This window comes from Caretta caretta, chromosome 8 (assembly GCF_965140235.1).
Source record: "Caretta caretta isolate rCarCar2 chromosome 8, rCarCar1.hap1, whole genome shotgun sequence".
Taxonomy (NCBI): Eukaryota; Metazoa; Chordata; order Testudines; family Cheloniidae; genus Caretta; species Caretta caretta.
The window spans coordinates 28,769,569-28,785,326 of record NC_134213.1 but is presented as its reverse complement, the minus strand read 5'-3'; the positions used below and the strand labels follow the sequence as shown (position 1 = coordinate 28,785,326).

The 15,758-nt window shown below is 39.0% G+C and overlaps 1 protein-coding gene and 1 long non-coding RNA gene across 7 annotated transcripts in view; one reads left to right on the top strand and one right to left on the bottom strand.

The window, feature by feature from the left end:
• The window catches only part of LOC125640913 (uncharacterized), a 54,395-nt gene extending 41,365 nt beyond the window's left edge, over positions 1–13,030 (top strand). Inside the window, exons 3-5 of the long non-coding RNA XR_007357936.2 lie at positions 2,615–2,682; positions 2,794–2,965; positions 12,844–13,030. This is a non-coding gene — a long non-coding RNA (uncharacterized LOC125640913). The remainder of the gene's footprint in view (positions 1–2,614; positions 2,683–2,793; positions 2,966–12,843) is intronic.
• Positions 1–15,758, bottom strand: part of TENM2 (teneurin transmembrane protein 2) — a 2,093,216-nt gene that overhangs the window by 500,298 nt on the left and 1,577,160 nt on the right. For 4 of the 6 annotated variants that reach the window (XM_048860042.2, XM_048860041.2, XM_048860043.2 and 1 more), the window contains one exon: positions 9,848–9,931. The exons of the other annotated variants lie outside the window; for them this stretch is intronic. In XM_048860042.2, coding sequence (XP_048715999.2) covers positions 9,848–9,931 — 84 coding nt within the window. The remainder of the gene's footprint in view (positions 1–9,847; positions 9,932–15,758) is intronic. 6 annotated transcript variants of the gene reach the window in all.

The window sequence follows — 15,758 nt, the reverse complement described above, 5'->3', positions numbered from 1 at the left end:
TGCTCACTATGCTTCCTTCTCCTCAGTATCACAGTGATGTTACTCTAGTTGGCTTCCTTAACAAGCAGCCATTCCCCATAGTAGTAACAGGTGGATAGATGGTTGGTCCTGTCACCTTTCCTGGCCATAATGGTGTCAGGAAAGTCATCCTGTGGTTATTGGCTGTGTTGAGGTTTGTCTGTTGGGATTGGTGGTCAGCTAGGTAATGGATCTTATTTGCTTTTGAGATGGGCAGGTAGCTGACTTGGAGACCCATAGAATTACAGAAATATAGAGCTGGTTGGGACTCATTGCACTGCGGCAGGATTAAGTATACTTAGACCATCCCTAACAAGTGTCTGTATAATCTATTGTTAAAATCCTCCAATGACAGGGACTCCAGAATAGATGAATTCATCTCCTAGGCTGGAGAGTGGGTTGGGTTCAGGCTCCTCCCAGTATCAGCTCTCCAGATTCTGAGCAAGCAGCAGACACTAGTGGGAAGTAGCAGGATCAAGTTCGGCAGTAGCTTGAGTGTCTCTGCATTAAGTTTAGAAGCGTGAGCAACAAGGGTGATATTGTGGTGGGAGTCTGCTATAGACCGCCAGACCAGGGGGATGAGGTGGACGAGGCTTTCTTCCGGCAACTAACGGAAGTTACTAGATCGCAGGCCCTGGTTCTCATGGGAGACTTCAATCACCCTGATATCTGCTGGGAGAGCAATATAGCGGTGCACAGACAATCCAGGAAGTTTTTGGAAAGTGTAGGGGACAATTTCGTGGTGCAAGTGCTGGAGGAACCAACTAGGGGCAGAGCTCATCTTGACCTGCTGCTCACAAACCAGGAAGAAATAGTAAGGGAAGCAAAAGTGGATGGGAACCTGGGAGGTAGTGACCATAAGATGGTCAAGTTCAGGATCCTGACACAAGGAAGAAAGGAGAGCAGCAAAATATGGACCCTGGACTTCAGAAAAGCAGACTTTGACTCCCTCAGGGAACTGATGGGCAGGATCCCCTGGGAGAATAACATGAGGGGAAAAGGCGTCCAGGAGAGCTGGCTGTATTTTAAAGAATCCTTATTGAGGTTACAGGGACAAACCATCCTGATGTGTAGAAAGATTAGTAAATATGGCAGGCAACCAGCTTGGTTTAACAGTGAAATCCTTGCTGATCTTAAATACAAAAAAGAAGCTTACGAGAAGTGGAAGATTGGACAAATGACCAGGGAGGAGTATAAAAATATTGCTCAGGCATGCAGAAGTGAAATCAGGAAGGCCAAATCACACTTGGAGTTGCAGCTTGCAAGAGATGTGAAGAGTAACAAGAAGGGTTTCTTCAGGTATGTTAGCAACAATAAGAAAGCAAAGGAAAGTATGGGCCCCTTACTGAATGAGGGAGGCAACCTAGTGACAGAGGATGTGGAAAAAGCTAATGTACTCAATGCTTTTTTTGCCTCTGTCTTCATGAACAAGGTCAGCTCCCAGACTGCTGCATTGGGCAGCACAGCATGGGGAGGAGGTGACCAGCCCTCTGTGGACAAAGAAGTGGTTCGGGACTATTTAGAAAAGCTGGACGAGCACAAGTCCATGTGGCCGGATGCGCTGCATCCGAGAGTGCTAAAGAAGTTGGTGGATGTGATTCCAGAGCCATTGGCCATTATCTTTGAAAACTCATGGAGATCGGGGGAGGTCCCGGACGACTGGAAAAAGGCTAATGTAGTGCCCATCTTTAAAAAAGGGAAGAAGGAGGATCAGGGGAACTACAGGCCAGTCAGCCTCACCTCAGTCCCTGGAAAAATCATGAGCAGTTCCTCAACGAATCAATTCTGACGCACTTAGAGGAGAGGAAAGTGATCAGGAACAGTCAGCATTGATTCACCAAGGGCAAGTCATGCCTGACTAACCTAATTGCTTTCTATGACAAGATAACAGGCTCTGTGGATCAGGGGAAAGCAGTGGCCGTGTTATTCCTTGACTTTAGCAAAGCTTTTGACACTGTCTCCCACAGTACTCTTGCCAGCAAGTTAAAGAAGTATGGGCTGGATGAATGGTCTATAAGGTGGATAGAAAGCTGGCTAGATTGTTGGGCTCAACGGGTAGTGATCAGTGGCTCCATGTCTAGTTGGCAGCTGGCATCAAGCGGAGTGCCCCAAGGGTTGGTCCTGGGGCTGGTTTTGTTCATTATATTCATTAATGATCTAGGAGAACTTCAGAAATAAAAGGGCTAGTGATTTCTCCACCCCATACAGAAGGTAAGATTCCCTCTCACAGAGCTCAAAAGGTGGATTCTGTTAATGACGAGCTCACATGAGGCCCTAGCAACTCACTGGTGAAAAGCATATGGAAAAAGTTTGTTTGTTTTTAATAAATCTTTAAGGTTCAAAATAATTATTTAAAGTAAGAGATTAGACATCATGAATGTGTTTGGTATTAATCATGATTAATTCATTTGCTATTTTCCGGATATTACAATAACACTATAATATAGTCATTAACGTGTAACCCATTATTTTAAAACATTAAGACAGTTTCAGCAAGAAAGCTCTTTGAATAAGGCTGTAATCTCTGTCCTTCTCTCCAATTTGTGGCTTACTGCCTTATCAGTAACTCTTTCTGATGTATGCTTTTCCTCCCCAGTACAATGTCCGGGCACTGTGGTCTTGCTAAGTCCCTGCACCTTAACTCAAGAATTACAGAAGTAAAGGGTAATACTTTCTGCCTGAGAGCTCTACATTTCATTCAATTTCTCAGAGAATATGTTTATATATAGAATTCTTCACATGGTTTAGCTCACTATTTTTTCCTTTATACTACAGAAAATATGTTATTGTAACTGCAAAGACAGGCCATCTTGGTACACCCTGAAAAATCCTATTGTTTACCATATGAATGACAGGCACAGAGGATGGACTCTGAAGATCAAAGATAAGATTGTATCATCAAATGTGGCATACAAAGACACAGAAAAAGGAGAGGACCCGATCAACTGTGAACCTTTAATCTATTCTTTGTTTGCATACTGCATGCTATATAATAAGAAGGAACTATAACATGGGGACATTTTAAAAACACTCTCTTTTGTTTGCTTAGTATTGTCCCTTAAAGTCTTGAAAAACTGTTCTGTGAGCACTCTGTCTAAACAAATGTCCACATTTAATCACCCCAAATGCACCTTCACTGCATACCAGATGTGTCATTAACTATTGCTGAAAAAAAGTGAAATAAAGTCACCCAGCATGAGAATACTGTGGAATAAGTCAACACTAACAGATGGTGTTTATTTTGTCACTGCTTGTGTTAAAAATTACCACCTATTCCATCAAATCAGTTTCTTTAAGGTGGACTCTTTATGTAAAAAGTGCCACAGAAAATGTTTTGTTTTTTTTATCAGCTGTCACTGAGTTCCTTAAAATATGAGCACTTCTTTTCATGGTTTCCAGTTTTCTAGGACATGGTGCAATACACAGGAGATAGGTTTGTATAAATCTGACACGACAGAGTATTTTGCCAGCAACTCTGTCTTGCAACATGCAATCTGTTTTGTTTCTCAAACAAAGTTTGCAAATTTGCTAGCTTGAATATGGTGTTTTCAAGATACAAATTCCATAACAAAGATTAAATCTGCCCTTGGGATTAACCCACTTGATACTGTCATCAATTTGTTTGTTTCTAGTACCCAATCCGTAAGGATTTTTTTTTTTTCAGAATTTCTTCCATTCTCACAATTTTTAATTTTTAAGCACATAAATTTTGCTATGCAGTTTACATGCTCTAGTGGATGATTTCTGGGCAAAACAGCATGTTCTGAGAAAAGTAATTGTTACATCTGAAGCTGGCTACTATAGAAATCAATGCTAACACCCAAGGATATAAATACATTTTTGCTTACCCTACTTTATAAGAGTTTCTGTTTTTTTTAAACCTGTGCTAGGACAATGAAACTGAAATATTTCAAATCCACAGTAAAATAAAGAGGGTCAAATTCATCCCTTGTGTAACTCCATTGACTTTAATGGAAGAGAGACTTCAATGGAGTCACAACAGAGTGCATTGTGTCCAGTGTATGTAAGTATAATTTACAACAATAATGGAACACATTTGTTTCTGAAGATTACTGGAAATGAGTTTTCAGAACAACAGCCGTGTTAGTCTGTATTCGCAAAAAGAAAAGGAGTACTTGTGGCACCTTAGAGACTAACCGATTTATTTGAGCATAAGCTTTCGTGAGCTACAGCTCACTTCATCGGATATAGCTCACGAAAGCTTATGCTCAAATAAACTGGTTAGTCTCTAAGGTGCCACAAGTACTCCTTTTCTTTTTGGAAATGAGTTTGTTATTTTAAATGTCATGCTACAGAAATTAGAGACCCATACCAACTCCTCAGATCCCAAAATTAACAACTCAAAAAGTAATTACACTGAAACTAGTTTAGGTAAATTATTTTTGGTTTGTAAATCAGAAACTACAACTGAGTCTACAGATATTTATTGAAGAAAACTTGTTGGGGGAGTTATATATATTACATATGCATATATTTATACACACACACACAAAATTAACCATCACTATTAAAAAACCTATCAGCACTAGAAGGATGCTACAGAATACCACGAACACTCTGGAGTCAATTCCATTGTCTTGAGTTATATATTTGCAGTGTACACAATGTGTGTGTATCACACACACAAAAATCATGTCAAAAGAACATTAATGTTGCATAGTTAAGGGCTTGGAAGTTAGGAAATGCTATAATTAAGGTTTCCTGTGCAACCTTAATGTGCCCCCCAGTACATATGTATTTTGCTACAGTTTTTAATTACATGATCACATACTATTTTGTCCAATGGACTCCTGGCCACCTTCAGTACACAGTATAGGATGATGCTCAGTTAAATGACCAACTATTCAATATTTTGTTTTCTTCTCATTGAAAAATGTATGGCCTCAGACCTTATTTACTGCACACTATTCAAGCCCTGCTCTGAAGACAGAATTACTATCCTTGTGGGCTTTTCACTTTGGCCTCTGAGTGATTCAGAAATGTTTACAAATTTATTTTCACAACATCCCTGTGTGGGGAGAGGGTATTATTATCCCCCACATTGTAGATCAGGAACTGAGGCACAGTAAGATTAAAGTAAAACGAATCCACAAAGTTAGGATTAGTGAGACTAATTTTGAGACATTTAGGACCCGATTTTCCAGAATACTTAGCATTATACAGCACTTCCTATGTTTAAAGCATAGCACTGGTTGACTTCAGTTTCAGCTATAAGTGAAAATCAGACACTAGGATTCAAGTCAGGCACCCAGAAAATGAGGAAACAATTAGTGACCACCTCTGAAATGTCTGATTTAACTGATTTGCCTAGCATCACACAGGAACTCAGGGTATGTCTCTACTGCAATTAAAAACTCATGGCTGGCTTCCACCAGCTGACTCAGGGTCATGGGACTCAGGCTAAGGGGCTGTTTAATGGCGGTATAGACTTTCGAGCTCAGGCTGCAGCCTGAGGTCTGGGACCCTCCCACCTCACAGGGTCCTAGAGCCCAGGCTGCAGCCCTCACCCAAGTGTCTATACCGGAATTAACCAGCTCCTTAACCTGAGTCCCGTGAGCCAAAGTCAGCTGTCATGAGCCAGCCATGGGTTGTTAAGAAAGCTTTTTAAGGGGTAGAAAAAGAGCCCTTAAATTCAAACACTATGATTTATCAAAATAAATCAAGAAGTTATCATAGAATTAAGTGTTTTGCTGAATAAGGATAGTTTGCTGATGGTTCAATTGCTTAATAATGCCCCGATCCTGCAATCTCAGCCACATGGCTAGACTCTTATGATTGTACAGAGTCCCACTGAAGTCAGTGGGGCTCGGCATCAATGCAGGAGTGAGCACACACAGATCTGATTGCAGCCTAAGTCAGTATCACTATGTCTTCTTTTATCCTAACACGAAATGTCCTCTTTTTCCTCTGGAATTCCTGGAGGGCGGGGGAAGAAGTACTGGCCTAACATAACTCAGAAATTATTCAAGAACATAATGCTTATCTAAAAATTAACCTGATATTGTGAGAGCTTGGGTTACATGGTTCAAACACGGAGGAGAGCTTTAAGCAACTTCACCATATTCAAAATTGATAAATATAAATTGCATATCAGCCTGATAGACAAGTCATGGTTTTGGCCATACCGTGTCACTGGGCTTTGGGTAAAAAGAAGAAAGTATTGGGAGAATAAAATCTGTTATGCTAGTTTTATAACTCTGCAAACACATATCAGATCTGAGTGCCTTCCTGACATTTCAAGACTATAACAATTTAATAATAAATAATAATAAAAAAGATGGTCATGGTGCTAAATATGGGCATACATAACTAAAATATAACAGGACACAAAATAAAACAGTACAAACAGAATACATTAAAAACAAAAGGACTAAAATGCTAAAGCCGTGAAGCACCATGAGAAAGGATAGCCCTACTGAGGAAGTGGACAACCTCTCTAAAAAAAAGAAGTACCTTCATTAGTTTCTTTAAAAATGGGAGGGGATGAGACAGATCATCCACAGGCAGCAAGTTCCACATGCTGGTGGCCAGGCATGTGGAGTCAGAGCACACACACATTGCCACCAGCATGATCCTCAAGAAGGATGCTTCGGTGAGTTATTTTTAGGGTGATCACATAGCAAGTATGAAAAATTGGGACAGGAAGTGGCGGGTAATAGGTGCCATTATAAAATAAAGCCCTGAATATCGGGACTGTCCCTATAAAATAGGGACATCTGGTCACCCTAGTTAGTTTTAAAACTACAATAATCTGTTTTTTGATAGGCAGAAAATGTGAAAGACTTGGGGTGATCTTCACGGGCTCAGTCCCGCCAGATCCTGAGCATGGACCATGGAGCACACCGACAACTTAGGGTGCTCAGAATCTTATAAAATAAAGCTCAGTATGAATATTGCTGACCAAACATGCTACTGCACTCATCTGTAAGGCAGGTCTGAATGGTATCTTTCTAACTACATTTCCAAAGTGCCCATCCCTACAGTACCTAGGCTCAGCACTTAGCTGCCCTTCCTCTAATTATCTCTTGCTGAATGTTTTGGTGAGCAGTGATGACATCTTGTTCCTTGGCACATACTGAATGTATAAGAGTATCACACATTTAGTCAGTATACTGCAAACAATTCATGTACTTAGCAAGCACACGTATGAACTGGACACCTCTCAAATGAAAAACTGAGGATTTTACTCACGCTAAAACAAAGACTCCTGTACAGCTAACAGACCATGTGCACTAATAGGGTTACAGCACTATTTGGATGTATCCTCATCCAGAAAACACTTTAAACCAAGTGTTGGTGCTGTCCGTTTTTGGCAGTCAGATGGATGTTAAAGACCCCATGGCATTTTGGGTTTTTTTTAAAAAGAATAGAGATAAAGCTGGGTCTTGATCCTAATTCCTTCTCTGAATTATCAACATAATAGATTAAGCTAGCACTACCAGTGACAACATCTGTATGTATAAGCTCACTCTTTTCTTGTAACAATTACAGTACACAATATGCAATACATTCTTCTACAAAGCTATGCCAAACCCTATGTGTAGAAATGATTCCATACGCAGAAAAGTCCCCAAGAGACGATTAATTTCTTTCCATTTCTTTGCCACGTGTTTATATTTTTATACTTTTTCCTCAGTTACAGCAGAACCATAAATAAGAATTAAAACTGCTGTAAAAACAGACTATATATTTAATATTAATATTTACCACTAGATACTATTTCATTCATTTCTACATCACTGAATGCATGGGATGCAGCACAATATAAAACAATATATAAATCCAACTATTTCCAATGGGACGTGGGGTCAGGCTCCTAGGGAAAGCTAAACAAAATGAGCAACAAAACATAATATAATTCAGAAAAGAAAGGATAGGAAGAATACGGTGTTCACAGATGAAGTGACCCAGAGAGAAAGGCCTTGCAGAGAGCCCCTGAGATAGGCATCAAGGGATTCTGGAGGACGCACTCAAATACTGCTGCTATTAGTGTTGCGATTCAGTGATATACTGTTTCGGCCAAACTCATTGTTAGTGTAACTCCCTTGATTTCATTGATAGCTAGATCACTAGCCATGATACTATGGTCATGAGCACTTCAGAAATGCAGAGATATAGCAGATCATTTCTCATCTTTATACAATTTATCTTTTTTTAAAGTAGCTACTAGCTACACACTGGGCCTGATTTCTGTATCATAGACCTCTATCATGGGAATGTAATTCCTGTGGCTAACAAAATCTCTCTCACTGTAAACCTGGACTGATTTTTAAGGGCCTGAACCTATGAGATGCTGTAAGTATCCCAAGTCTTATGGAGCACCCTCAACTCTCACTGACTACAAAGAAGGCTACCACAATTTGTAGGAGTCAGTGGTGTTCAGCATTTGACATGATCTGGCCCTAGACAGGCAAAACAAAATAGGATCCTATCCTGGAGTTCTTGATCAGTCTATTATTATTTCTAGATTTGCTTGGATAGCACAACCTATCCATATATAAGGTTGTTTGCAAGACTCCAGGGGTAATCAAATGAATGTTAAAGAAGAGAGTACATCAGAAAAACAAAAAGAAAAACATCACTATCAAATGTTTAAAGATCAGAATCTAGGTTATTATTTCTTTTTAGGGCTCTGATTCAGCAAAGCCCTTGGGAACATGCTTAAATGCTTTGCTAAATAAGGGCCTAACTGAACACACGTCACAAAGATGATGATGGCTGTAAGACAAGGAAATCAGAACAGCGTAATAGGAAGCATCTTTCATCTGAACAGCCAGTCAAACATAAAACAGAAATTGCAGCCTTGAGGGCATAAGGCTTTATCAGAAATGGCTCCTGGGAAATTAGGAAGGGCACAATGGAACATATTGACTAAGATCTAAGGTTAATGAAACTGGACATATCCAATGAATGAAAACAATGCTTAGTATTTAAGAGATATCAGGAGAAAGGGGTTTATTGAATCTTTATTTAGATAGAAAATCATATCAAGAAGCACTTGGTTCTAAGATCTTCATATGTTTAATCAACTATTAAAATTTTCTCTTAATAAAAGAAGAATGCCACAGTATTTTTTTCACACTCCTCCCTTTTCCCTAGTGATTTTATCTATCTTGCTGTGGGGGTGAGGAGGAATGATGCAGTTATATACTTTAACAAAACTCGTCTGTCACGGAGGTAATTCTTTACAAAAATTCTGATTGTGTTATATAGGATATATAAGATAAAAAGCTTAACGTTGCACTAAGAGCTACTGTCTGGATTTGAAACTGGTTTAGATAAAAAAATTCAGTCAAGGCAAAAGATGAACAGAGATATCACAAAATCCTCGCATTAAAAAAGGCGGACTGCAACATCTCTGAAGCAGTACATGCAAACTTCCACTAATGAGCAAAAATATATGCAGCCACCTTTGTAAATAAATGACTGGTACAGATATTATGGTGCCTGTCCTTAGGTCTGTGTATAAGCAGACCTGGCATCCCTCACATTATTCAGGAATCCTTTTGCCCGTGGCTGGCCTATGCCAGCTCTCTGGTTGGCTCAGGGGAATTGCAGTTCCTTCACCACCCATTCTTCCCTTAGGAGTCCAGTAACAAATACCCCAGCTTAAGAGTCAGTTAATAGATTGCAGTTATCTGAATAAAAGCCAGGTTTATTTACTACACAGTAGAAAACACAGAAAAATCCCACAAATAAAATATTTGATAAGCATAACATAAATACAGCAAGGCTAATCACTGCAGAAGCAAACTAGCCAGACTCTACGTTTATAGGGAATATGGGTTAAGCAAGACAAAAACCTTACGTATGAGAGAGTTCTTTGTCTCAGCCAGCTGCTGCCAGCCTGTCTGTCTGTCTTTCAATGTCTCAGAAAGGTGTGTGTGAAAATCTAAATAAAATAAAATAAATACATTTTAGAGACAACTCTTTGTTCTCCCTAATATTCCCCCATACACTGTTGATGTAACAAAGCTGGGCAAGGTCACAGAACGACAGTATATATATATTTAAATAACAGAATGCTGTTCCTATAGAAATTACATGAGGGTTTATAAATTTTATACAACATGATCAATGACATGTAAAGAGGCTTAGGTATGCATAACATTTGTAACCCCAGGTAAGAACCCATTCCTGCAAGTGCTGAATACCCTCGACTCACACTGTCATCAGTGGGGGTAGCCAGAGGTTAGCAGTCTCCAAACGGGCCCCTAAATGTTACTGAGACTTAAGTGAATACATATTGAAACAAAGTCTGCCTCTGGATACATGCGCACAGTTTCCCCAAAAGTCAGTAAGATTTGTACATATCTATAAGAGACATTTAATATCCTAAGAAAAATAGTTTTACTAAATGCCCTATAGCACCATAATGTAAGTTACATGTTATATCTATTTAAAACACAATTTCAACTTTTTACTCATGATCTCTATTCTAATGCATCTCAAGAAACACTCTCCACTGTTTAGATAGGTTTTGGGTTTTTTGTGTTTACTCAAGATGCATACATAGATTTAAATTCAGAATCAACATAATCAGGCTCATTCTGCTGAATTTGAACTAGACATAGTCCAGTGATTTGGAATAAAAAAAATACAAAGTGTTTCAAATATCACAGTTTATCAATTTCTAATAACATATGTTAGCTGAATGGTCTGAGAAATTGGTTTCTAAAGCCTCCCCAAAAGTTTCTATGCTAAAATAATCATTTTCAGAAAAAGAATCTCTATTAAAAGGGGGGAAAAGAAAAGGAAATGTTCAGCTCTGAATCATAGATCAGTTAGAATCAAACTAATAAAAAACCTTTCATTTGAATGTATATAACTATTTCAAATCTAAATTGAATTAAAATAAGGTATACATTTTAAAAACAATTATACTTCTATTTTCCCAAGAAATGTCTAGATCCTTGAAGAATCTGTCAGAGGATTTAATAACTACAAATAGTACTACTATTACTAAGTTTTGGTAAGTGATTAATTAAGAAAAGTAAAGTGAGGTAAAACTCAATTTTCAAGTAGAAAAGGAGTACTTGTGGCACCTTAGAGACTAACCAATTTATTTGAGCATAAGCTTTCGTGAGCTACAGCTCACTTCATCGGATGCATTGGTTAGTCTCTAAGGTGCCACAAGTACTCCTTTTCTTTTTGCAAATACAGACTAACACGGCTGTTACTCTGAAATTTTCAAGTAGTTACTTAAAAGTTCCGAAGAGGCCAGAAGCCTGGTAATTCATACAGGGTCTGTTTTTTGGAAAGTCTAAGTGCCCTCAATTTGCATGGGTTTCACTGTGAGGTTATTTGGTCCTCTCTCAGTAGATATTCAACATCTTGCAGATACTTGCTCCTACTAATTTATGGTCATGGTTCATTAATGTCCCAATCCTGCACCCACTAGTTTCAGGATCAGCACTGAAAACATGTCTGTCTTGCTTTTCATTGTCACTTATGGTATGCAAAAAACCCAACCAAACAACAAACAAACAAAAGCCATTCAGTTTGATAACTGAATAAAGCCACTACACTGAAAAAAGTATTATTTCACTTGTACTGAAGGCATTAAAAGAAATGTGTTATACCTCTAGGAAGAGTAGGGGGAGATCTGTTTTACTTGGTATGCATTTCTAAACTGAAACATCTGCTATTTGATTGAAAGAGTAAAACCTCTTAAGACTTAGAGTAATGACTTTGGGGTGGAAAAATGTTCCAAAGAACATGACATATCCTTAGAAATTACACATAGCAAAAGACAGGCATATGTGATTAGCAAATTGGCCACTAAGTGCTCTTGTACCACATACATGCAGTTGAGTATGATGTGCTGTAAAAATTGAACTCCTCGTGAAAAGGATGCAAAATAAATCATTTTCAGATACTCTGGCCCAGGACTAATCAGTTCAGTTTTATCTTTGATGAGACTGACTTTTGATTTTGAAGCAGGGAGAAAAATATTGTAGATTTTTCAAGGGCACTCCATTGCAAGTAAAAAGCTATGAATAATACCATAAAAATTGTAGTCAAGCTAAGGAGGCATTTAGAAATCTAGAAAGCGGGGTCCTTATTGAATATTAATCCTGATAGCTTATTTTTAGCAGTCACAGAACAGGTAAACTGCCAATAATTCATAGCACATTTGTTCTTTTCAGTGGTACAAATGATTACCCAAAAGATGCAATATTAAAATGTAAGGGGAAAAAAGATTTCAAATAGGTTTGTTTAGTGCATACACTTGGTGTTATATAGCATCTGTAACCTGGTATCTAGACAGAGACATGAATATAAATACATAAATACAGAAGCGGCCGCTTCCCGCAGCTCCCATAGACCAGGAACGGCGAAACGCGGCCACTGGGAGCTGCGGGCAGCCGTGCAAATGTAAACAAACTGTCTGGCAGCCCGCCAGCGGATTATCCTGACGTGCTGTGTGTAGCCCACAGGTTGGCCACCACTGTTCTAGATGGAAAACAGGCTACAAGGCAATACATGCCTTTTATGGGAAGGGCAAAATTACTGAACATGAAAAAGAGTGCCCAGTTTTATGCGCTTTTAGGACCATGTTTTCGGCCGACTCCCTTCTCAGCTACCATCTGTGCTCACTAATATATTTTACCATGCAAACACCTGCTTGCACACTTTAAAATTTCTAACCTTTGTAAACTCACAAAGGTTCAAATGTCTGCATGAAAGTATAGGCACCTGCAAAACACATACACATGTGCATGCAATTTATGCACCAACATGTGGAAGCAGTGGGATGTATATTTAGTCCACACAGATAAAGATGATATTTATGTCCCACAGAGAGAGAGAATATACATGACGGCGTACTGTGGCACAAAGTTTTTATTGGCGTGGATTTGGGATGGCCATACTACCCACAAGCAGCTGAGCAATGTGTGAGTTATGCAGATTGTGCCAGACAAGTGCCAATAAAGCATTTAGACCACACCATACCAACAAACACAGCTACAACAACCCTGCAAACATATGTAATGGGTTATTTTAGAAGTGTTTGGGAGGGTGGAGTTTTTTGCACGGGGGTGTACATGTAATTTTGTTAAAAGAAAAGGAGTACTTGTGGCACCTTAGAGACTAACCAATTTATTTGAGCATAAGCTTTCGTGAGCTACAGCTCACTTCATCGATCACATGCATCCGATGAAGTGAGCTGTAGCTCACGAAAGCTTATGCTCAAATAAATTGGTTAGTCTCTAAGGTGCCACAAGTCCTCCTTTTCTTTTTGCGAATACAGACTAACACGGCTGTTACTCTGAAACATGTAATTTTGTTGTTATTGGGACTATTTGTTTTGAATATCAATGCCAAAATCCCCAGTACAATGCAATAGTTCTGATGTGGGCACTACAGTACAGATAATAAAATTAAGCAATTTTAGTGGTTTGTAATCTAACAGTGTCTATTACACTATATGCTAGAATAGGAACAGGATTTATGAAGTTTAATGTCTGGGATCTTTTGTTTAATAAAAGCTTTTGTTTTTATTTCAGATACAAGCAGAGAAAAAATCATCAACATTGGATCACATTGCCTTTTATAAATTCCTATATGTTTAGTGAAATCACTATTTTGTCTTTATCTCTGGCCACCTTGGGAGTTTTGATCCTTACAATTACAAAGACTACAGAAGAGAACAACAAACTGTTCCCCCGCAGAAGCAGAGCCATCCATCTTTTTGATGTGAAACATCTAAAACAAATTTTTCAAAAATAATTTTACACTGTGCGTTATCCAAGGCTCTGTTTCTCCAACAATTCTTAACAAAGGTTTTGTTACTGATACCCAGAGGAAAGAATAATTTAAATGTTGAGACACTTTTTAAAAATAATGTCATTTGTTGGGAAGTCTCTGTGGGTATTACCTTCCTTTGACACTCACAGGGAGTTAAACCTAATTGCATTTAGGGTTATCTCTAGCTGCTATGCTCAGAATCAAACATCCTCATGAGGACTATTGTTCTAACTAATATACTTATTAAGCTTTTTTCAGATTTAATACAGTGTTTTATAAAAAACATCTCAAAGGGACAGTAATGGATTTTGCAATTATCAGGAAGGATAGAGTAGACTTTGACCTACAATCACTGGTCTTCTAAAAAGAAAAAAAATCTTTTGTAAGTAAACGCATAAGTCATTATGCTTAATTTTAGTCCCTATCCCACATGCCTCACCCATGTCTAGGAAAAGTACACTACACATGAACTTGCTATGCTTCATTTTATACCTTCCTGTTATTCACAGATCTTAGTCACCATGTCAACACTCTCCACATGGATTACCTTCTTAGTACCAGTTTGCCAAGCCACCCTTGTCCTCATTCCAATCTCCCCTGAAGATTTACTTCTACAACGCTATCTGTTCCTACAATAGGTTTACTGGAGCTAGAGGTTATATACTGTACCTCCACAAGAATTCTCTGCTAACAAGCACTAAATATAACTATATTTAAATAATTATAATATAACTCCGAACCAGGTTTCCTGAGCCCTCCCTCAACCCACCTATTAACAGATTCCATGCTTGCAAAACTGAATTTCCATAATATTTTTCTACCAACTCTTTGTTTAAATAATTAATATAAAACAAGTTAGCTTTTTGTTTCCTAAAATTTCCTTTTAGTCTCCTGTCTCCAAACAGTTATCCTAGCTCCAGTCTAGCCTCTGCCTGCTCCCGCATACAGAGCAAATTGCTTCTGTGCCGCTGCTCCTCACCCACCATCTTCAGAATATTGATCTCATTCCTTCCCTACCCCCATTACAGTTGATCTGTAGGTTTTTTCCCAAGGTTGTGGTGGGAATCTGACCAGATCCTCCCATTCTCAGCCACCATTGAGACTACTCTTTGGCTGACTGGTGAGGAGGGGAACATCTGCGCTAGGCATCCCGTTCTCTAATTGGGCCCAGGTGGAGTCAATGACACACCCATCTTACAGCCCGCTTAGGATCTCACTGGCCAATAGGAAAGCAAGAAGAAAGGAGCTACAATAGCTTTTATTCTCCCCTTTATACCTCCCTCCCCATTTGCTTGCAAGGTGGCCAGCAGCTTCTGGAAGCACTGCTGAATGGCTGCTGCAGGTCAGAGAGAGAGAGACGCTGCTCAACGGTGTGGTTCCAATTCATACCACAGCCAGTTGCAGAATGTGATGGAGCCTGCATGGAAGGTGGGAAGGCAACATGTTCTGTAATGCTTCCTCCTTGTGATGGCCTGACTGCTACTGCCTTTTCCAAGACAGCCCTAACTAATGCTATGCTTGTGGCTAACTCCAAAGGTCTCATGCCTGTTCTTGTCCTTTTCAATTTAGCTGCATTCATCGCTGTGGATCACTATCTTCCTCTTCATCATCCTGGCACGTGTGGCTGCTTCTGACTTGGCACTTCTTTTCTTCTTAACTTTTCTGCTCAGAATAAGCTGGAATCATAACCTTTCTTTTCAACATCTTTTAGTTTGTATCACTAAGGGCTTTGGTCCCCTACTCATTAATCTTTATACTCTCCCTTCTCTTCCCCTTAGCCAATATTTAATTTTCATCAGTGTTTGATTTGGTTGGTTTTTATTATCATTGATCACTTATGTTTTTGCAGAGATGGGCCCAAACCACAATATTCAGATTCTGGATCAAAACTTCTACAAAGTAAAAGGAAGTTTGGATCTGGGTTTCTGCTTCCGGCCCATCTCTATGTTGTTTTCATGTTGTCGTCA